Below are 22,890 nucleotides of genomic sequence, written 5' to 3' on the forward strand. Positions count from 1 at the left end.
GTCTCACCAAGGCCCTGTATAACTGTAGTAAGACATCCTTGCTCCTGTACTCAAATCCTCTTGCAATGAAGGCCAACATACCATTTGCCTTCCTAGCTGCTTGCTGCACCTGCATGTTTGCTTTCAATGACTGATGTACAAGGACACCCAGGTCCCTCTGTACATCGACACTTCCCAAGCCATCACTATTTAAATAATACTTTATCCTTATGTTTTTCCTACCAAAGTGGATAACTTCACATTTATCCACATTATACTGCATCTGCCATGTGTTTGCCCACTCACTCAACCTATCTAAATCGCCTTGCAGCGTCTTTGCATTCTCCTCACAACTTACAACCCCTAGTTTTGTGTCATCAGCAAATTATTACAATCTGATCGCAGGGACCTGTTACAGTCTGATCGCAGGGACCTGTTACAGTCTGATCGCAGGGACCTGTTACAGTCTGATCGCAGGGACCTGTTACAGTCTGATCGCAGGGACCTGTTACAGTCTGATCGCAGGGACCTGTTACAGTCTGATCGCAGGGACCTGTTACAGTCTGATCGCAGGGACCTGTTACAGTCTGATCGCAGGGACCTGTTACAGTCTGATCGCAGGGACCTGTTACAGTCTGATCGCAGGGACCTGTTACAGTCTGATCGCAGGGACCTGTTACAGTCTGATCGCAGGGACCTGTTACAGTCTGATCGCAGGGACCTGTTACAGTCTGATCGCAGGGACCTGTTACAGTCTGATCGCAGGGACCTGTTACAATCTGATCGCAGGGACCTGTTACTGTGGTATATGCAAGCACTCTAATAATGACTCCACGATGTAAGGGTATTGTACTTGAACTATAAGTGACCTTAGTCCGTTTATTGCAGCTCCTTGAGTGAGGCCACAATGAGGTGTGCTCCCTTTTATACTTGGTTACCTGCAGTGTGCAGGTGACCCTTGGGTCTCCACCAGTAGCACCCTCTGGTGGTTCAGGTATGGTGTATTCAGTGTGAAGGTACATTGTGTGGTCTTGTGTTACTGTACATTAAACATACATAACAACACTCCCCCCCAAGTCTTGTGCCACAGGCTTCTGGCTCTCGACTGAAGTGCCCAAAGCCCTTGCACTTTGTCTTTGCTTGGGAATGGCTCTCTCCCTGTGGACGCCCAAGTCCTTATTGCCACGACATTGGGAAGTGGTCGGCAGTGGACGGTGGGAGGTTGTAGTGAGGGTTGTGTGGGTTCTGGGTGTGGTCCATATGTTCATGGCTTCATACATCCATTTCCCCCTCTCCCCATACATAGACCATGTATGTGGCTCAACACCTGCATTGACATACATGCACAGTGAGGAAGGAATCAGGTTGGTTATGTCACTGTTTTTGATTCAGCAGTGGTGGAGCAAGTACATGTTATAGGTAAGGTACATACATTATATTGTCTGGGCGAGTGAGGAAGTTTAGTGGTGGGCAGAGCCACAGGGGTGTGAGGCCTCCCTGTCCTCCATTGAGGGCTGCAGGGTCACCCTGCTGTGCCTCATTGGTGGTGGAAGGCTGGTCATCCCAGGTCCTGCTGGGAAAGCTGGAGGGTTCTGGCCTCTTGCTCCCGGTGCTGGCCCTGGTGGCCAGGTGGGCTAGGGCCGATCTGGGGCAGGGTGTCAGTGGTGGTGGCTGTGCCGTCCATTGATCACTGGCCCTGCAGTCGGTATGCTCCCACTGTATGTGTGTGTGCACCCTCATTAGGGCATCACATTGGTCCCGGAGGCACAGGCTACATGATCAGGTAGCCCGCTGGACCTGGGCCATCTACCACCAATGGCGCTACTCGGCACCGAGCTTGCGGCCAACACTTCGCAGTAGGTAAGTAGGCTTATACAGCTGTGCCTGGTCTCCAGTTGTCTTGGACCCCCTTGACACTGGACCAAGATCTTGTTCCGCTAAGCCCGTGTGGTTGCCGGTGTGCAGCTGCGTCGTTAAAAGAACTCAAGCACAGGCATCTTCCACTTCGTCAGTATGAAGTTCGGGACCTGGAACATCAGGACCCTCATGGACAATCCCAACAGCAACAGGCCGGAACGCCGCGCCGCCATAGTTGCCTGGGAACTCAGACGTTTTAACATTGATTTCGCCGCCCTAAGCGAGACCCGGCGGGCAGGAGAAGGTCAGTTGAAGAAACATGGTGGAGGTTACACCTTTTTCTGGAAAGGAAAACCGACAAAAAACGCTGCCTTCATGGAGTCGGCTTTGCCATCAAGAATGAGCTGGTCGACAGCCTCAAAGACTCCCCCTGGTGGGTTAACGAACGCCTCATGACTCTTCGTATTACCCTATCCCGGAACCAATGCACCACAGTCACCACGTACGCCCAGACACTCGATGCAACGGATGAGGCTAAAGAGGGTTTTTATTCCAACCTCGAGACATCCTTGTCCCACGTCCCCACGGATGACAAATTGATCCTCCTGGGTGATTTTAATGCCAGGGTCGGCAAAGACACAGCCCTCTGTTCTCGACTCTATCCCGCAGCATGCGACCCGCCACCAATTCAGTGAAACCCCAACATTACACGAGGTAGGCAAAGTCATAAAACAGCTTAAGAATAACAAGGCTACGGGTGCAGATCCCTGCTGAGGTGCGAAAGTATGGCGGGGAGACGCTGTTGGCGCGGATACATGACCTCATCTCTCTCATCTGGAGGGAGGAGAGCATGCCGGGAGATCTGAGAGATGCAGTGACTGTGACCATTTTTTAAAAAGGGGACGAGTCCGACTGCGGCAACTACAGGGGAATCTCCCTGATATCAGCCACTGGGAAAGTTGTTGCTCGGGTTCTCCTCAACCGTCTTCTCCCTGTGGCCGAGAAGCTCCTCCTGGAATAACAGTGCAGATTTCGTCCCCTACAGGGCACAACGGACATGATCTTTGCAGCGCGACAATGCAGGAAAAATGCAGGGAGCAGCGCCAACCCTTATACATGGCCTTCTTTGATCTTACAAAGGCCTTTGGCACTGTAAACCATGAGGGTCTATGGAGTGTCCTCCTCCGTTTTGGATGCCCCCAAAAGTTTGTCAACATCCTTTGCCTGCTTCACGATGACATGCAGGCTGTGATCTTTACCAACGGATCCATTACAGACCCAATCCACGTCCGGACCCGGGTCAAACAGGGCTGCTTCATCGCTCCAACCCTCTTGTCAATCTTCCTCGCCGCCATGCTCCACCTCACAATCAACAAGCTCCCCACTGGATTGGAACTAAACTACAGAACCAGTGGGAAGCTGTTTAACCTACTCCGCCTCCAGGCCAGGTCCAAGATCACCCCAACCTCTGTCATTGAGCTGCAGTTCGCGGACGATACCTGCGTCTGCGCACATTCTGAGGATGCAAGGATATAGTCAATGTATTCACTGAGGCATATGAAAGCATGGGCCTTATGCTTAACATCTGTAAGACAAAGGTCCTTCACCAGCCTGTCACCGCCGCACAGCACTGCCCTCCAATCATCAAGATTCACGGCACGGCCCTGGACAACGTGGACCATCTCCCATATCTCGGGAGCCTCTGATCAACAAGGGCAGACATTGATGCAGAGATTCAACATCGTCTCCAGTGCGCCAGCGCAGCCTTCGGCCGTCTGAGGAAAAGAGTGTTTGAAGACCTGGCCCTCAAATCTACCACCAAGCTCATGGGCTGTAGTAATACCCACCCTCCTGTATGGATCTGAGGCATGGACGATGTATAGAAGGCACCTCAAGTCGATGGAGATATATCACCAATGATGTCTTCGCAAGATCCTGCAAATCCCCTCGGAGGACAGGCACACCAGCATCAGTGTCCTCATCCAGGGTAACATCTCCAGTACTGAAGCACTGACCACACTCGATCAGCTTCGCTGGGCAGGCCACATAGTTCGTGTTATGTATGGAAAGAGTCAGACTGAACACTGAGCTCAAAGTAAAGTGTGACTTTAGTCTTTTATTGCAGGTCTCCAGGGTGCCTCCCCAACCTGTGAAGCCTTCTTAAATACCTGTACTCCCAAGGGATTATGGGATCCCTTGGTACTCCGGGGAATGAGCCCTCTGGTGGCTGTGCAGAGTAAATACAAGTCCACATATATAACAACATTCCCTCCCTGCAAAGAGAATAGTACAACTATTTACAATGTGAGTCGATCTGAGGCCCTTCTTGCCCTGGTTGATCGCCTCGGTATGAAAGCTGGTGCTGTTGAATCATTTGTTGGGCCCTCGCCTGGCTGCTGTGCAGCTGACCTTGCTGGGCTGCCTGGTGTGTTGGGTCCTGCTGGGCTGCTGTGGATGATGGGTTCTACTTCGTGGTCAACCGTGGTGTTGGTTGCCACTGGTGTGTATGTTGGGGGATCAAAAAAGGTTTGGTCCAAGGTGGGTTGCTCAGGATAGTCCATGAATCTGAGTTTGATTTGGTCCAAGTGTTTCCGGTGAATGAGTCCATTTGAAAGTTTGACCCGAAACACCCTGCTCCCCTCTTTGGCCACGACAGTGCCGGGAAGCCACTTGGGACCTTGTCCATAATTCTTTACAAGTACAGGATTATTGACTTCAATCTCGTGTGACACATTTGCGCTATCATGGTATGTATTTTGTTGAAGCCGCCTGCTCTCTCCCTGTTCATGTAAATCAGGGTAAACGAACGAGAGTCTTGTCTAAAGTGCTCTTTTCATGAGCAGTTCAGCAGGTGGGATCCCAGTGAGCGAGTGGGGTCTCGTGCGGTAAGCTAAGCAGGACTCGGGATAGGCGAGTCTGCAGTGAGCCTTCAGTTACCCTCTTCAAGCCTTGCTTGATGGTTTGCACTGCTCTCTCTGCCTGACCATTGGACGCTGGTTTAAACGGGGCAGATGTGACATGTTTGATCCTGTTACGGGTCATGAATTCTTTGAACTCAGCACTGGTAAAATATGACCCGTTTTCGCTCACCAGGACATCGGGTAAGCCATGTGTGGCAAACATGGCCCGCAGGCTTTCAGTAGTGGCAGCAGACGTGCTCGCAGACATTATCTACATTCAATCCATTTGGAGTACGCATCTACAACCACAAGGAACATTTTACCCAAGAATGGACCTGCATATTCGACATGTACCCTAGAGCACGGTTTGGAGGGCCAAGACCATAAACTTAGTGGCGCTTCCCTGGGTACATTGCTTAACTGCGAGCATGTATTACATCTATGAACGCAGGACTCTAAGTCCGCATCGATACCGGGCCACCACACGTGGGATCTGGCTATCGCTTTCATCATTACAATGCCTGGGTGGGTACTGTGGAGGTCACTGATGAAGGTCTCTCTGCCCTTCTTGGGAACCACTACTCGATTGCCTCACAGAAGGCAGTCAGCTTGTATAGACATTTCACCTTTGCGCCACTGCAATGGCTTTACCTCTTCCTGCATTTCCACTGGGACACTGGACCAGCTCCCGTGAAGCACACAGTTTTTGACTAGGGACAATAAGGGGTCCTGGCTCGTCCAGGTTTTGATCTGCCGGGCAGTGACGGGTGATTGCTCACTCTCAAGTGCTTCCATAACCATAGCTAAATCTGCAGGCCCCGTGGTGGGCAATGGCAGCCTACTGAGAGCATCGGCATAGTTTTCTGTGCCTGGCATGTGGCGGATGGCGTAGTTGTATGCGGACAACGTGAACGCCTATCTCTGGATGCGGGCCGATGCGTTGGTATTTATTCCTTTATTCTAGGTAAGCAGGGATATGAGTGGCTTATGGTCAGTTTCCAATTCGAATTTGATACATTTTCTTTACCCCATAGACACACGTTAACGCTTCTTTCTCAATCATGCTGTAGGCTCACTCAGCCTTAGACAGACTTCTGGATGCATAAGCAGCCAGTTGCAGTTTCCCGAAATCATTAGCTTGTTGCAATACACACCCGACGCCATATGACAATGCATCACATGCTAGTACCAAACGCTTACATGGATCATACAACACAAGCAATTTGTTTGAGCATAACAATTTTCTCGCTTTTACAAAGGCATTTTCTTGGTTTTTGCCCCAAACCCATTGGTTCCCTTTTCGTAGTAAGACATGCAGTGGTTCTAACAGAGTGCTGAGACCCGGTAAGAAGTTACCAAAGTAGCTCAGGAGTCCCAGAAACAACTGCAACTCTGTCACATTCTGTGGCCTTGGTGCATTCTCGATTGCCTCCGTCTTCGAATCGTTGGGCCTGATGCCGTCCGCCGCGATCCTTCTCCCCAAGAACTCCACTTCAGGTGCCAGGAAAACGCACTTAGAACGTTTTAACCTGAGCCCCATGCGGTTGAGTCGACGAAGAACCTCTTCCAGGTTCTGCAGATGCTCGACTTTGTCCAGACCTGTGACCAAGATGTCGTCCTGGAAAACGACAGTACGCGGGACCGATTTCAGTAAGCTTTCCATATTTTTCTGGCATATCGCCGCCGCTGATCGAATTTCAAACGGGCACCTGTTATAAATGAAAAGACCTTTGTGCATGTTGATACAGGTGAGGCCCTTCGATGATTCCTCCAGTTCCTGTGTCATGTAGGCTGAAGTCAAATCCAGCTTCGTGAACGTCTTTACTCCCGCCAGTGTTGCAAAAAGGTCATCGGCCTTTGGTAGTGGGTATTGGTCCTGCAGGGAGAAACGATTGATAGTTACTTTGTAATCGCACACAGATTCTGACAGTGCCGTCTCCCTTGAGGACAGAAATGATCGGGCTGGTGCACTCGTTGAACTTGATCGGTGAAATGATGCCCTCTCGTTGCAGCCGGTCTAGCTCAATCTCTACCCTTTCTCTCATCATGTACGGTACTGCTCTCGCCTTGTGATGGATGGGTCGCGACCCGGAATTCGGTGGATCTGCACTTTTGCTCCTTGGAATTTCCCGATGCCTGGTTCGAACAGCGAAGGGAACTTCTTTAAGACCTGGGCACACGAAGTGTCGTCAGCGGGTGATAGCGCTCGGACGTCGTCCCAGTTCCAGCGTATCTTTCCCAGCCAGCTCCTGCCGAGCAGCATGGGACCATCGTCCAGTACCGCCCAGAGTGGTAGCTTGTGCACCGCTCCATCGTAGGAGACCTTTACGGTAGCACTACCGATTACAGGAATCAGTTCTTTAGTGTAAGTTCTTAGTCTCGTGCGAATTGGAATTAAGACTGGCCTTGAGGCCTTATTGCACCACAATCTTTCGAACGTCTTTTTGCCCATGATGGACTGGCTCGCACCCGTATCCAGCTCCATTGACAGGGGGAGTCCATTTAGTTCAACATTCAGCATTATCGGAGGAGAATTCGTGGTGAATGTGTGCACCCCATGTACCTCTGCCTCCTCGGTCTGAGGCTCTGGTTTGTCGTGACCCTCCGTGGATCTGTCCTCCCCTGCAACATGGAGGTTTGCAGTTTTAACAGGATTTGCAGCTCGCCTGCACATACTTTGGAGGTGTCCCATTGTGCCACAGCCCTTGCAAACATACCCTTTGAATCAGCATGAATGGAAACGATGATTACCCCCCGCAGCGCTAACAAGGTGTTAATAGCCTTGCATTCATCACCCTTGATGGTGGACTCGAAGACATCTGCGGATATGCAGCTGCAGGCATGTGTGACCTGCCCTGTACGTTGCGCTTCGAAAACAACATCACTTTGTTCACTTGTGTGCTGAGAGATTTGCTTCGTGTTGTCACTGGTGACAATGAATGCCTGGGCTATTGCTATGGCCTTACTCAAGGTTGGGGTCTCTACAGTCAAATGTTTGCGAAGTATGGTTTCGTGGCCAATGCCAAGTTCTAAAAAGTTTCTGAGCATGTGCTCCAAATGTCCTTCAAATTCACAATGTCCTGCAAGGCATCTTAGCTCGGTGACATAGTTCACCACTTCCTGGCCTTCAGACCTTTTGTAGGTGTAGAACCGTCAGAACGCTTTCCTTTGGGTTCAAATGCTCTCGGACCAGTGTGCACAAATCATCGTATGATTTCGCCATGGGTTTCGCTGGAGTGAGCAGATTCTTCATGAGGCCATATGTTGGTGCCCCACAGATGGTGAGAGGGATCGCCCTTCGTTTGGCAGCGTTCTCTTCCCCATCTAGTTCGTTGGCCACGAAGTATTGGTCAAGTCGCTCCACAAATGTTTCCCAATCATCTCCCTCCGAGAATTTCTCCAGTGTTCTCTGCATCTTTGGGTTTGCTATCTGCATCTTATCGCCAGTTGTTATAAGAACATAAGAATTAGGAACAGGAGTAGACCATCTAGCCCCTCGAGCCTGCTCTGCCATTCAACAAGATCATGGCTGATCTGGCCGTGGACTCAGCTCCACTTACCTGCCCGCTCCCCGTAACCCTTAATTCCCTTATTGGTTAAAAATCTATCTATCTGTGATTTGAATACATTCAATGAGCTAGCCTCAACTGCTTCCTTGGGCAGAGAATTCCACAGACAAATGTTATGTATGGAGAAAGAGTCATATTGAACACCGTGAGCTCAAAGTAAAGTGTGACCATAGTCTTTTGTTGCAGGTCTCCAGAGTGCCTCTCCAACCTGTGAGGCCTCCTTAAATACCTGTGCTCCCAAGGGATTATGGGATCCCTTGGGACTCCAGGGGTTGAGCTCTCTGCTGGCTGTACAGAGTAAATACAAGTTTACATATATAACCGTTCGCATACCAGATACGAGACTCCCTAAAGCAAATGCTTTATGCGGAGCTCCTTCATGGTAAACAAGCCAAAGGTTGGCAGCGGAAGCGTTACAAGGACACCCTGAAAGCCTGCCTAGTAAAGTGCGACATCACCACTGACACCTGTGAGATCCTGGCCGAAGACCGCCCGAGGTGGAGAAAGTGCTTCCGGGAGGGCATTGAGTTCTTCGAGTCTCAACGCAAAAAGCGTGAAGAGGTCAGGCTCAGACAGCGGAAGGAATGCGCGGCAAACCAGCCCCACCCACCCCTTCACTCGACAAATATCTGTCTCACCTGTGACAGAGTCTGTGGCTCTCGTATTGGACTGTTCAGCCACCAGAGAACTCACTTTGGGAGTGGAAGTAAGTCTTTCTCGATTCCGAGGGACTGCTTATGATGATGATGATGGACCTGGGTGTTTCCCACGGGAGGTTGCCTTTGGCATTGACAGCATTCATGTAGAACCCGGCATCATCTCTCATTTTATCATTAGCATTCATGATACATTGGCTCCGACCACAACCAGCCGACTCGACATTGATATTTGTCTTTACACTTTCATATTTGTCCATTACATCACTTTCCTGCGTATTATCAGAATCTCTGTGCAAGGTAACATTTGGATACCTGCCTTTGTTAGTTACATTTTTCTCATTAGCATTGCCGGCATCACTGTTCAAAAGTACATTTATATACTTGCATTCGTTAATTACACCTTTATCATCAGTGTCACCGGCATCACTGTACCAAGAGTGGATCTGTCCCTTTCATTGTTTTGGGTTGCCGGTCTCCTTCAAAAGGGCCTTGCAATCTTTACCCCAATCCGGTTAACTGCTCGGCATCATATGTTGCTCCCTCAACGCTGCCCCTCGTGGTCTGGTCGCGGCCATCTTGATTTCAGGTGCTTCACCTCGTGGTGCGGGCGCCATCTTCTTTCTCTCCACGAGGTAGGCTGCGGTGATTCTTTTCTCCCCAGGTTCTGCCACGGAAACTGGGAATCTACCTTCTGCGCCGATCTTCTTCCCTCAGAATCCTGCCACTGGAGCCCGGAAGGTGAGATCTGGTCGTTTAGGTTGGATCATCTCGCCGTTGAGTTGTGCAGTCTGTGTCATCGCCACACAGTCGAGCTGGATGGTAGGATTTCCAGGTGCTGCGATGGATCCAAGTTTGGGCCGCATAAGACGTCGATCACCGGGGCCTGGAGGCTTTCCCAGCTCCAAGAGATTTGGATTTGCTTCATCCATCTTCTTCCCAGCAGCGTTGGACCATCACCGGCAACGATCCACAGGGGAAGCTTGTGCATCACGACGCCGTGGGACACCTGGACATCCATGCTGCCAACGACTGGGATGGTGTCTTTTGTGTAGGTGAGCAGCTTTGCCTGGATTGGGAGTATTTTGGGTAATTTGGCGGGATTGTCCCAGAGTTTCTCGAAGGCCGTCTGATTCATCAGCAATTGGCTCGCCCCTGTGTCGATCTCCATCGAGACTGGAACACCGTTGATTTCTTCTTCCATTTTCCACGGGGAACTCTCGGTGGAGCAGGTATATACTCTGTACACCTCTTCCAGGGGCTGAGCCGCTTCATAGACTCTCTCTTCGTCTTCATCAGCGCTGGAGCCCGGGTGATCAGCCAACTCTTCAGCGACTCGGTGAGTAAAATTTCTTCTACACATTCGCTGGAGATGATCTTTAGTGTTACAGCCTTTGCACGTATATTCTTTGTATCAGCACTGGTGGGCCCTGTGATTTCCTCCACAGCGCCAACACGGGGCTAGCCGGTTAGCCCCATATGGCGGACTCAGGGTTGCGGGACTCGGGGCAGCAGCCTTGCCTCTGAAAGGCGCCATTCGGTTCACTGTACTCGTCGGGTTACAGTCCTGGGGGTGAGTCATCATCCTCTTGAAGTCGCAGACTGAAATCATGAATGCCTGGCTCACTTTGATTGCCTTCTGCAGGGTGACCATAGTGTCTGCAGAGAGCAGCTTATGAAGGAGACCCTCGTGGCCGATTCCAATAACGAAGATGTCCCTTCGTGCTTCGGTGAGGTGGTCGCCAAAATCACACGGTTCAGCCAATCGTCTCAGGTCTGCAGCATATTTAGCAATTTCTTAGCCTTCGGGCCGCCGGTGGGTGTAGAACCGATATCTGGCTGTGAGGATGCTCTCTTTAGGTTTGAGCTGTTCTTGTATTATGGTTACGAGCTCCGTGTAAATTTTGATTGTCGTCTTCGCTGAGGCTAGCAGGTCCCTGACGAGGCCGTGGACAGTAGGCCCACAACTGCTGAGCAGGATGGCTCTGTGCCTATCAGCCAACAAGGTCGGTGTGTCTCCAGCCAGATCGTTCGCGATGAAAAAGTGTTCGAGCCTTTCCACAAAGGCATCCCAATCTTCCCCATCGGCGAATTGTTAGAAGTTGCTTAGGTTACACATGTTGTGCATGGAAATTCGTAATCTCGTCGCCAGTTGTGGCATATGCAAGCACTCTAATAATGACTCCACGAGGTAAGGGTATAGTACTTGAACTGTAGTGACCTTAGTCCGTTTATTGCAGGTCCTTGGGTGAGAACACAATGAGGTGAGCTACCTTTTATACTTGGTTACCTGCAGTGTACAGGTGACCTTTGGGTCTCCACCAGTAGCACCCTCTGGTGGTACAGGTATGGTGTATACAGTGTGAAGGTACATTGTGTCGTCTAGTGTTATTGTACATACATTAAACCTACATAACTGTTACAATCTGATCACAGGAAGCTGTTACAATCTGATCACGGGAACCTGTTACAATCTGATCACGGGAACCTGTTACAATCTGATCGCGGGAACCTGTTACAATCTGATCGCGGGAACCTGTTACAATCTGATCGCGGGAACCTGTTACAATCTGATCGCGGGAACCTGTTACAATCTGATCACGGGAACATGATACTATCTAATCAGAGGAACCTGTTACTATCTCATCGCAGGAACCAGTCACTATCTGATCAAGAGAGCATGTTATTATCTGATCAAGAGAACATATTATTATCTGATCACAGGAACCTGTTACTATCTGATCACAGGAACCTGTTACTATCTGATCACAGGAACCTGTTACTATCTGATCACAGGAACCTGTTACTATCTGATCACAGGAACCTGTTACTATCTGATCAGCTGAATCTGTTATAATCTGATCATGGTAATTTGTTACAAACAGATAACCTGTTTCAACTATTTGCAATTCAGATGAAAGTGGAGCTAGTAAAATTTAAAATACAGCTGAATTTTTTTAACCAAATTTCTACTCTGAAAACTACTTTCAGTGAAGCACAGTTGGCATGGCCCAGCTCATCTCCCCTCCCCTCCATTCCCCCTCCCCTCCCCATCATTCCCCTCCCCTCTCCGCTGTATTGTGCAGACGAACACTTACGATACTGTTTGAGCAATCGCTCCTGCTATTCCACCACATAGCAAGTTCACGTGGGCTTTTAAAACCAATACATTGGGATTGTCAGAGGAAGGTCTTCCGAGCACGCCAGGAGCCTGACTGAGGCCAATACTCTTCAAGGTGCCAAAAGTGAAGAACGAAATTCCTGAAATTAATATTTAGTAATGCAAAGTAAATATCTGGAACAACAAAATCTGCAAATGCTGCACATCCAAAAACAGCAACAGAAAACACTGCAATTACTACCGGCTTCTTTTGATCAAAGCGAGATATGGACAGGAGGGGGGATTGAAGGGGCAGGTTTAGGGCTCGTAACAAACGTGAGCATGGAAGGTTTGGGAGAAAACCGCAGTGAGGCAGATGGCACATAAGTTTGCTGTGTGGATGTTTAATCTTCAAGATGAGGAAGTCCATGATCCTCACGCTTGATATTAGAAGTGAAAGTGGTGGGATGAGGTGGGTAGTTTTTAAACGCACCATAGCCCTTAGTCCTCACATAAGCCTTACTGAAATATATTATTACATGTCACTGCAGCCAAAAAACAGGAAGCACGAATGAAAAAAATAAATCTTCTTCGAACCTATAGAATACCTGCATAAGGAGCCATGCCAATGATAGTAGGAGTCAGGCCTCTATAAAATCCTCGAAATCCTCCTTCCTTATAAACAAGAGAAAAACACTAAGATTTGGAAAATGAATAAACTTACACAATCATCGAATAGCCACAATTTTACAAGAAAACAGTAGACGAACTCTATTAACTCAGCAGCAGCAGTTCTCCAAGCAACGGGTTTGATCTCAGGATATCTCAGCATTTCACTCGCTGCTACAGCAGGGTAGCAGTATCCAACATGCAGCCTCTGCAGGGAGCAGTGATCCCAGGGATCAGTGACAACAGCAACAACAACTTGTATTTATATAGCACCTTTAATGTAGTAAAATGTCCCAAGGTGCTTCACAGAAGTGATTACCAAACCAAATTTGACTCCAATCCAGATAAGGAGATATTAGGACAGATGACGAAAAGGTTGGTCAAAGAGGAAGGTTTTAAGGAGCATCTTAAAGGAGGAGAGGTAGAGAGGTAGAGAGGCAGAGAGGTTTAGGGAAGGAATTCCAGAGCTTAGGTACTAGGCAACAGAAGGCATGCCAACCGATGGTGGAGCAATTAAAATCGGGGTTGTGCAAGAGGCCAGAATTGGAGGAGCGCAGATATCTCGGGGGTTTGTAGGGCTGGAGGAGGCTACAGTGATAGGGAGGGGTGACACCATGAAGAGATTTGAAAGCAAGGATGAGAATTTTAAAATCCAGGCACTGCTGGACCGGGAGCTAATTTAGGTCAGCCAAGAGTGATGGGGGATTGGGACTTGGTGCGAGTTAGGATACAGGCATCAGAGTTTTGTAAGAGCTCAAATTTATGAAGGGTAGAAGATGGGAGGCTGGCCAGGAGAGCATTGGAATAGTCAAGTCTGGAGGTAACAAAGGCATGGATAACGGTTTCAACAGCAGATGAGCTGAGGCAGGGACAAAGTCGGGTGATGTTAATGAGGTGGAAACAGGCAGCCTTAGTGATGGTGCAGATATGTGGTTGGAAGCTCACCTTGGGTCAAATGCGACACCAAGGTTGCGAACGGTCTGGTTCAGCCTCAGACAGCAGCCAGGGAGAGGGATGGAGTTGGTGGCTATGGAACAGAGTTTGTGGCGGGGACCAAAGACAATGGCTTAGGTCTTCCTAATATTTAATTGGAGGAAATTTCTGCTCATCCAGTACTGGATGCCGGACAAGCAGTGTGACAAATCAGAAACAGTGGAGGGGTCGAGAGAGGTTGTGGCGAGGTAGAGCTGGTGAGATAGTATACATGTGGAACATGACATTGTGTTTTTGGATGATGTCACCGAGGGGCAGCATGTAGATGAGAAACAGGAGGGACTCCAAAGCAATGTTCCCTATAAAAAAAATTTGTGCACGGTCCCTATAAATTTGCTGCATGGCTGCACACGTGTGGTATCTCTTTCAGCGACAGCAGCTGGTGAGTGGCCCGCGCGAGACCTCACGACTGATGTGTGGCTGTGCACCTTAGGGGGTACATTGCTCCAGAGGTAATGGTGCAGGAGTGGGAAGAGAAGCCAGAATCCCCTGAGATATCTGCGCTCCTCTAATTCTGCCCTCTTGAGCATCCCTGATTATAATTGCTCAACCATTGGTGGCCATGCCTTCTGTTGCCTCGGCCCTAAGCCCTGGAATTCCCTCCCTAAACCTCTCCGCCTCTCTTTCTTCCTTAAAACCTACCCCTTCGATGAAGCTTTTGGTCATCTGGCCTTGGTGTTAAATATTTTGGTCCTATAATACTCCTGTGAAGCACCTTGGGACATTTTACTACATTAAGGGCCCTATATGAATATAAGTTGTTGTTGTTTTTAGTGTCCTACCATTTATTGTGGATTCCCTTGCCTTGTTAGCCCTCCCCAAATGTAATTCCTCACACTTCTCTAGATTGAATTCCAGTTGCCACTTCTCTGCCCACCTGATGAGTCCCTTGATATCTTCCTGTAGTCCACAGCTTTCTTCCTCGCTATCAACCACACGGCCAATTTTTGTATCACTTCTTAAGTCATGCCCCCTACAGTGAAGTTTACAATCATATACACCACAAAAAGCAAGGAGCCTACTACTGATCCCTACCGGGAAGCGACATCATGATCAAGGACACTGGAGAGGAAAGGAAGGCTGGTGATGGGGCTGTCGTTTGCAAGGACAGAAGGGTCTTTTGAGGGGAGGGGTGATGATGGCAGATTTGAAGGGGAGGGGGACAGTATGTGAGGAGAGAGAACCATTAACATCAGTTAACATGGAGCCCTGGAAAGGAAGTTGGGTGGTCAGCAGTCTGGTGGGAAGAGGTTCCATGAAGCAGGAGGCTAACGCACCAACTGAACACTGTAAGTTACAGCCTTTACTATCACTGGGTAACAACAGGAGGTGGGTCTCATGGACAAGATGAGTTCGAAGAGCAGAGACAATAAAGAAAATAGACAGAGATGCGGGTTCAGGGATAGGACAGGGGGAAACTTTAGGGGAAGTTTAGCCCAGTGGGTTAGGGGAAGGGAACAAAGTGGCAGAGGCAGCTGATTGGATGGTCTCAATCTTAGTGACAAAGAAGTCTATGAGCTTTTTATATTTGTTGTTGGATGTGAGGGTGGACCGTTCCATTTCCCACACTTCTGCTCTTAATCCTTCCCATCCTTCCCAGGACCACAATAGGGTTACCCCCTTGTCCTCACCTTCCACCCCACTAGCCTCCACATTCAACGTATCATCCGCTGCCATTTCTGCCACCGCCAGTGTGACACCACTATCAAACCCATCTTTCCCTCCACTTTCAGCATTCCAAAGGGACTGTACCCTCCATGAAACTCCAGTCCACTCTTCAATCACCCCACAACACCCACTCCCCTTCCCACGGCATCTTACCATGCAAGCGCAATAAATACAACACCTGCCCTTTTATCTCCTCCCTTCCCACTGTCCAGGTCCCCAAACACTCCTTCCAGGTGAAACAGCAATTTACTTGTACTTTCAATTTAGTATACTGTATTCGCTGCTCACGATGCGGTCTCCTTTACACTGAGGAAACCAAACGCAGATTGGGTGACCGCTTTGCGGAACACCTCCGTTCAGTCCGCAAGCATGACCCCGAGCTTCCAGTCACTTGTCATTATAATTCTTCGTCCCACTCCTATTCTGACCTCGTCCTCACATACTGTTCCAATTATGCCCAAAGTAAGCTCGAGGAAGAGCACCTCATCTTTCGATTAGGCACTTCACAGCCTTCCGGACTCAACATTGTGGTCATCAATTTAGATCATAACCTCTGCCCCCATCTTTTTTTATTGACGGCAGCTGTTGGTGATGATTCTGCTACTCTCATTTACACCTCCTCTAGACCTATCTTTTGTTTTTTTTTTTTACTTGTCCCATTACCATCTCCTTTTGCCTCGCACCATCATCCTTTTTGTCATTTAATGTCTCCTACCTACCATCCTATCACTGACCTCCCCTCCCCTCCCCCTTTCCCTGCCCCTGTACTTGTTATATCTCTTAACTTTTTCCAGTTCTGAGGAAAGATCACTGACCTGAAACGTTAACTCTGTTTCTCTCTCCACAGATGACCTGCTGAGTATTTCCAGCATTTTCTGTTTTTATTTCAGATTTCCAGCATTGGCAGTATTTTGTTTTTGCTTTATCTGTGACTGAGATGATGGGAGTAACGAGGGCATGCGAGATGGCAAGTTTGAGGGGGAGGCCACGATCGTGGGATGGGGAGTTTATATGGAGAGAGAGATTAAGGGAGGATAGAAGGGCAGTGAACCCAGAGGAGAGCATGATGAGTTGAGATAGAGTTTGAAATCTCCGAGGATGAGAAGTCGCTCGGTGCAGAGGCTGAGGGAGGAAAGCAGTGAAGATATCTCGGTGAGAAACTTGGCCTGGTACTTGGGTGGGCGATAGAGAACGAGGATTTTAAATGAGGTGAGAGGGGTGGTATAAAGCATGATGCTCAAAGGAGGAGAAGGTGTCAGAGCAGTAGGGGACAGACAAAGGTGTGATTTGGTTATAAGAGCCACACCGCCACCGTGACGGTTTTGGCAGGGAAAGCAGAGGAAGATATAGCCAGGCAGGGAGGCTTCATTAAGGGCGGGGGGAGGTGTCATCACCCGCTAACCAAGTTTCCATTAAGGGCATGATGTCGATGCAATCATCCACAATAATCTCATGGATGGCAAAGGCCTTAGTCACAAGTGAATGGACATCCTGGAGGGAGATGCGATGAGAGTAGTGATAGCTGATCTATTTGCAGAGTACACAGGATCAATACTGGGAGGGATGAGTTGGACTGGGAGGGGGACGGGCATGCTGGGCGGGAATATTGGCGAGAGAGTAGGATGGGGTAGTTGGGGTTGCTGCACACAAGAAGGCATAAGGAGGCAGCCCTGAATGTCTCTATGGAATCTTCGGAGGATGCCAAGAGAGGCACAGAGGGAAGCAATACGCTTGTTAAAGAGGGAATCAAGCCTGGGTCAGTGGCAGGAGAGTAGGAAGGTCGAGGTGTGCAAAATGGTTGAGGTAGGGATTTGGAGGGCAGAGTACCCGAGAGGTGAGAAATAAATGGAGCTATGATGACAGGAGAGAGGGGCTTAGAAAGGGTAGAGAGAAAAGAAAAAGGGGGAGAAAAAAGGGGAAATAGAATTGATGGGCTCAAATCCAGAGCGGCAGCCAAAACACGCTAGTGAATGGACACAGGGAAATTCAAGTTACATTTTAAGATTAGGATATCTATGTCCTGGTAATAAATGGGGAACAGAGAGGAGACAATAGGAGGGAGTCCAGAGTTAAAGTCGGAAGTCCCGTGATAAGATAAAGTTGTCATAGGTAGGGTAGCATCAATATGCAGCATCGACCAGCTGATGTTCAGGTTCAGAGACAGGTGTGGAGGGCGAGTGATCCCAGGGAGCAGTAACCCCTACAATGCCCTAGGGAGCAGGACTCTGAGCAGTAACCCCGGGAAGCAGTGGCCCCGGGGAGCAAGACTCTGAGTAGTGACCACGGGGAGCAGCACTTTGATATGTGACTCAGGCGCAAGCGGCCTCTAACTCTGGCTAATGGAAATGAGGCCCGAGGTCTAATATTGCGGGTGCCTTGGGCTCACCATGCAGGTGCAGGGATTGGGCTGTCTGATATTATGGCCGCTGCTGTTTGCTGTTGTGTCCCTTAAATGGCTGCAGTGTTTTAAACAGCAGCGATAAAGTAGCGGAATTAGTGCTCTGAATCCACCCTGCATACGCAAGGAAAGCTCCAGGAGGAAAGTGCAGTGTGTTAGCGGTGGAGTCATGTTAACTGCTAACCCATTATCGGAGCAGGATCTAGCCCAGATTGTCATTCCTTCATCATCACTAGGTTTGAAACCTGGAATTTCCCGTCTAACTGCACTGGAAACACCATCAGCGCAAGCACTGCAGTGGTTGAAGAAGGCAGAATGTCTTCCGGCAATAAGGGAGGGGCAAATAGCACTGTCTTACGAGTGGTGCCCAGATCCTAAAAACAAATTTAAAACATGGCCTTTTCTCATTCCATACTTCCCCTTTGCCTTGTTGAGTAGTTAAATGTAAAGCCAGTAAGATTTCCATTTGGAAAGTCAAATTACAAAACATTTCCATTTATTTAGTAAGCATTCTACACTGGCTACCTCATTTCATCTTACTCAAAGCACGGCACGGGGGCAGGGTGGGAGGGAGGGGCGGGGGGAGATAGATTCTAGAGTTTTAAGGGAGGGGGAGGCTTAGGAAAAACCTAAGGAAAACAAGGGTGCATCACTGGTCCTTTTATTACCATGTAATTGAGGTTTAAACACAGAAAGCTGCAAACTATGCTCTGTACTTCAGTCATCTAAATATTAAACAGTTTAGCAAAATTAAATCTACCACAATCACAAACTCTCCAATATAGCTCATCTGGCTAGTTTCTCATATAATGTAACAGAAAGATGCAATACGCACCTGTGTATAAATGACCCTGAAAGCATCAATGATTCCAGCATACCTGTGCTCTCCTTTCACCTGGAATGCCAGACGTGCGCGAATCATGTCAAGTGGATAGGTACATATCACTGCAGTCATCCCTGTAAAACAACATGACTTAATATCAGCAGTTCTCTGAAAGAAGAAGAAATAAATCAAAACCAAACTAGGGAGACCCTGGCATGCTTCTGCAATTTTAGTGCAGCAACACTTTGAGCCACAACAAAATCTATCATTATATTAAAAACAATCTCTTGTAAAACCCCACAATTCTGTACACTTCCAGTGGCCACACATACTTCCTGTGTCATCAGTTGGTCATATCTCGAAGATATGGCTGGTCCAAAGAGGAATGTTGCAAGGCCGCTGGTGGCTTTGCATTGAAACTTCAGAACTTTCCCAAAGGTATCAATGATCATCTGATGACACTAAGATTGCCACTCGCTGGGAAATTGGCAAACATGACGGGGCACCATGGGCAAACATGGCGGGGCACCATGGGAAAACATGGCGAGGCACCATGGGAAAACATGGCGGGGCACCATGGGAAAACATGGCTGGGCACCATGGGAAAACATGATGGGGCACCATGGGCAAACATGACGAGGCACCATGGGCAAACATGGCAGGGAAACATGGGCAAACATGGCAGGGAAACATGGGCAAACATGGCGGGCCTTCATAGACACATAGAAAACATAGAAAATAGCAGTAGTAGGCCATCTGGCCCTTCGAGTCTGCACCGCCATTCAATATGATCATGGCTGATCCTCTATCTCATCACCATATTCCCCATACCCCTTGGTGCCTTTTGTGTCTAGAAATCTATCTATCTCCCTCTTAAATATATTCAGTGACTTGGCCTCCACAGCCTTCTGTCTCTAGAGAATTCCACAGGTTCACCACCCTCCGAGTGAAAAAATTTCGCTTCATCTCAATCCTAAATTTCCTATCCCGTATCCTGAGACTGTGAACCCTTATTCTAAATTCCCAGCCAGGGGAAACATCCTCCCGCATCCAGTCTATCCAACCCAGTCAGAATTTTATATGTTTCAATGAGATCCCCTCTCATTCTTCTAAACTCTAGTGAATACAGGCCTAGTCGACCCAATCTCTCCTCATGCGTCAGACCTGCCAGCCCAGGAATCAGTCTAGTGAACCTTCGCTGCACTCCCTCTATGACAAGTATATCCTTTCTTAGGTAAGACCAAAACTGCACACAATACTCCAGGTGTGGTCTCACCAAGGCCCTGTATAACTGTAGTAAGACATCCTTGCTCCTGTACTCTTGCAATGAAGGCCAACATACCATTTGCCTTCCTAACTGCTTGCTGCATCTGTATATTTGCTTTCAATGACTGTTGTACAAGGACACCAAGTCCCTCTGTACATCGACACTTCCCAAGCCATCACGATTTAAATAATACTTTGTCCTTATGTTTTTCCTACCAAAGTGGATAACTTCACATTTATCCATGATATACTGCATCTGCCATGTGTTTGCTCACTCACTCAACCTATCTAAATTGCCTTGCAGCGTCTTTGCATCCTCCTCACAACTCACAATCCCACCTAGTTTTGTGTTGTCAGCAAACTTGGAAATATTACATTTGGTTCTCTTATCCAAATCATTTATATATATTGTGAATAGCTGGGACCTAAGCACTGATCCCTGTCGTACCCCACTAGTCACTGCCACCACCCCGAAAAAGACCTGTTTATTCCTACTAACTGTCAGTTAACCAATTTTCAATCCATGCCAATACATTACCCCCAATCCTATGTGCTTTAATTTTGCACACTAACCTCTTATGTGGGACATTTTCAAAGGCCTTTTGAAAATCCAAATACACTACATCCACTGGTTCTCCCTTATCTATTCTATCAGTTACATCCTCAAAAAACTCCAGTAGGTTTGTCAAACATGATTTTCCTTTCATAAATCCATGTTGACTTTGTTTAATCCCGTTGATATTATCTAAGTGTGCCGTTATCACATTGTTTTTAATAGACTCCAGCATTTTTCCTACTACTGATGTCAGGCTAACTGGTCTGTAGTTCCGTTTTCTCTCTCCCACCTTTTTTAAATAGTGGGGTTACATTTGCCACCCTCCAATCTGCAGGAACTGTTCCATAATCTATAGAATTTTGGAAGATGACAACCAATGCATCCACTATTTCCATGGCTACCTCTTTTAGTACTCTGGGATGCAGATCATCAGGCCCTGGAGATTAATCTGCCTTCAGTCCCATTAGTTTCTCCGGCACTATTTTCTTACTAATTATTAATTCCTCTTGCTCTCTAGACCCTTGGTTTCCTAGCATTTCTGAGACGTTATTTGTGTCCTCTTCCGTGAAGACAGAACCGAAGTATTTATTTAATTATTCTGCCACTTCCTTGTTCCCCATTACAAATTCTCCCATTTCTGTCTGTAAAGGACCTACATTTGTCTTCATGGACAAACATGGCGAGGCAGCATGGGCAAACATGGCAGGGCACCATGGGCAAACATGGCAGGGCATCATGGGCAAACATGGCAGGGCACCATGGGCAAATACGGGCAAACACGGTGAGGCACCATGGGCAAACATGGGTAAACATGGCGAGGTATTATGGGCAAACATGACGGGGCATCATGGGAAAACATGGTGGGGCATCATGGGAAAACAGCCACAACGACCTTCCTCTCCTAAGGAAATTCTCTGAGAACAATCTGATCATCACCAACATCATCTTCCAGCTGCCAAATAAGAAGACATCTTGGATGGACTCTTGTTCAAACTACTGGCTTCTGAAAAATGTCCTTTTACCTGACTATTTTTAATCAATGTTGTCAAGATCTCCAACAAGCAAGAGTCTAACTACCTCCCCATGCCTTTCAATAGCATTACCATCGTCGAATCCCCCACCATCAATATCCTGGGGGTCACCATTGACGAGAAACTTAACTGGACTAGCCACATAAATACTACAAGAACAGGTCAGATGCTGGTTATTCTGCGGCGGGTGACTCACCTGCTGACTCCCCAAACTCTTAACACAATCTACAAGGCACAAGTCAGGAGTGTGATGGAATACTCTCTACTTGCTTGAATATGTGCAGTTCCAGCAAACATTTAAGAAGCTCGACACCATTCAGGACAAAGAGGCCCACTTGATCGGCACCCCATCCACCACCTTAAACATTCACTCCCTTCACCAGCACAAACTGGCTGTAGTGTGTACCATCTACAAGATGCACTGCAGCAACTCGACAGCACCTCCAAAACCCACGGCCTCGACCATCTAGAAGGGCAAGGGCAGCAGGTGCATGGGAAAACCACATCCTCCAAGTCCCCTCCAATTCACAAACGATCCTGACTTGGAAATATATCGCTGTTCCTTCATTGTCACTGGTTCAAAATCCTACAACTCCCTCCCTAACAGCACAGTGGGAGTACCTTCACCACACGGACTGCAGTGGTTCAAGAAAGCGGCTCACCACCACCATCTTCTCAGGGCAACTAGGGATGGGCAATAAATGCCAGCCTTACCAGCAATGCCCACATCTGGCAAATGAATAATAAAAATTCTGTAGAGCCAGTGGCGGATTTTAAATATAATGCATTGGAGGATGTAGAGACAGTGTTGATCAGATTGGGTAGTGCAATGGACAACCCCGTCCAAGGGAAAACAATTACTATTCCTCTTTCAGACCAATTAATAATATTTAACAATGATATCATTTGATTCTTGTCAATACTCATTACAAACTTCTACCATTCATAAAAGGCATGTTTGTAATTTTTGGCAATTTCTAAGTGTTCTTTACACCAGTTGCACCGGAAATTAATCTAGAATTCAGAAGAAAACAAATTACCTGCCATGGATCCAGCCATTAATCGGTGAATGTGCCCGGATATGCCTAGTTTGCCGATCAAAAGCTGTACAAAACAAAGTGAAGATTCTTTTATTCACAATTCTAACTACTCAAAATCTTTCCTAATCCCTACCAAAATGCACACTCCGCATGCCTCAAGGCACTCTCCTGTGAATGTTTAAAAATGTATAAAGTCGAGAAGTTGAGAACGTGGGAATTATATATAGACAGTATAAGCTAACAAAGAATTCATGGAGGAATAGCCATGACATCTCAGACTCAAGACTGCGAAATGTTACAACACTAACACATATTGAAACAAAACCCACAGCTTGCAGAAAAACCTCACGGTCTTATTAAATCATGTTATTAACCTGAAACATTA

General features: G+C 47.9%; 1 protein-coding gene across 3 annotated transcripts in view; it reads right to left on the reverse strand.

Moving 5' to 3' along the window:
- The window catches only part of slc25a16 (solute carrier family 25 member 16), a 97,241-nt gene that overhangs the window by 4,212 nt on the left and 70,139 nt on the right, over positions 1-22,890 (reverse strand). For all 3 annotated transcript variants that reach the window (XM_070874924.1, XM_070874925.1, XM_070874926.1), the window contains 4 exons: positions 22,506-22,569; positions 18,625-18,746; positions 12,670-12,736; positions 12,060-12,222 (listed from right to left, as the gene is read on the reverse strand). In XM_070874924.1, coding sequence (XP_070731025.1) covers positions 12,060-12,222; positions 12,670-12,736; positions 18,625-18,746; positions 22,506-22,569 — 416 coding nt within the window. The remainder of the gene's footprint in view (positions 1-12,059; positions 12,223-12,669; positions 12,737-18,624; positions 18,747-22,505; positions 22,570-22,890) is intronic.

The sequence above is a fragment of the Pristiophorus japonicus genome, chromosome 3 (assembly GCF_044704955.1).
Source record: "Pristiophorus japonicus isolate sPriJap1 chromosome 3, sPriJap1.hap1, whole genome shotgun sequence".
Taxonomy (NCBI): domain Eukaryota; kingdom Metazoa; phylum Chordata; class Chondrichthyes; family Pristiophoridae; genus Pristiophorus; species Pristiophorus japonicus.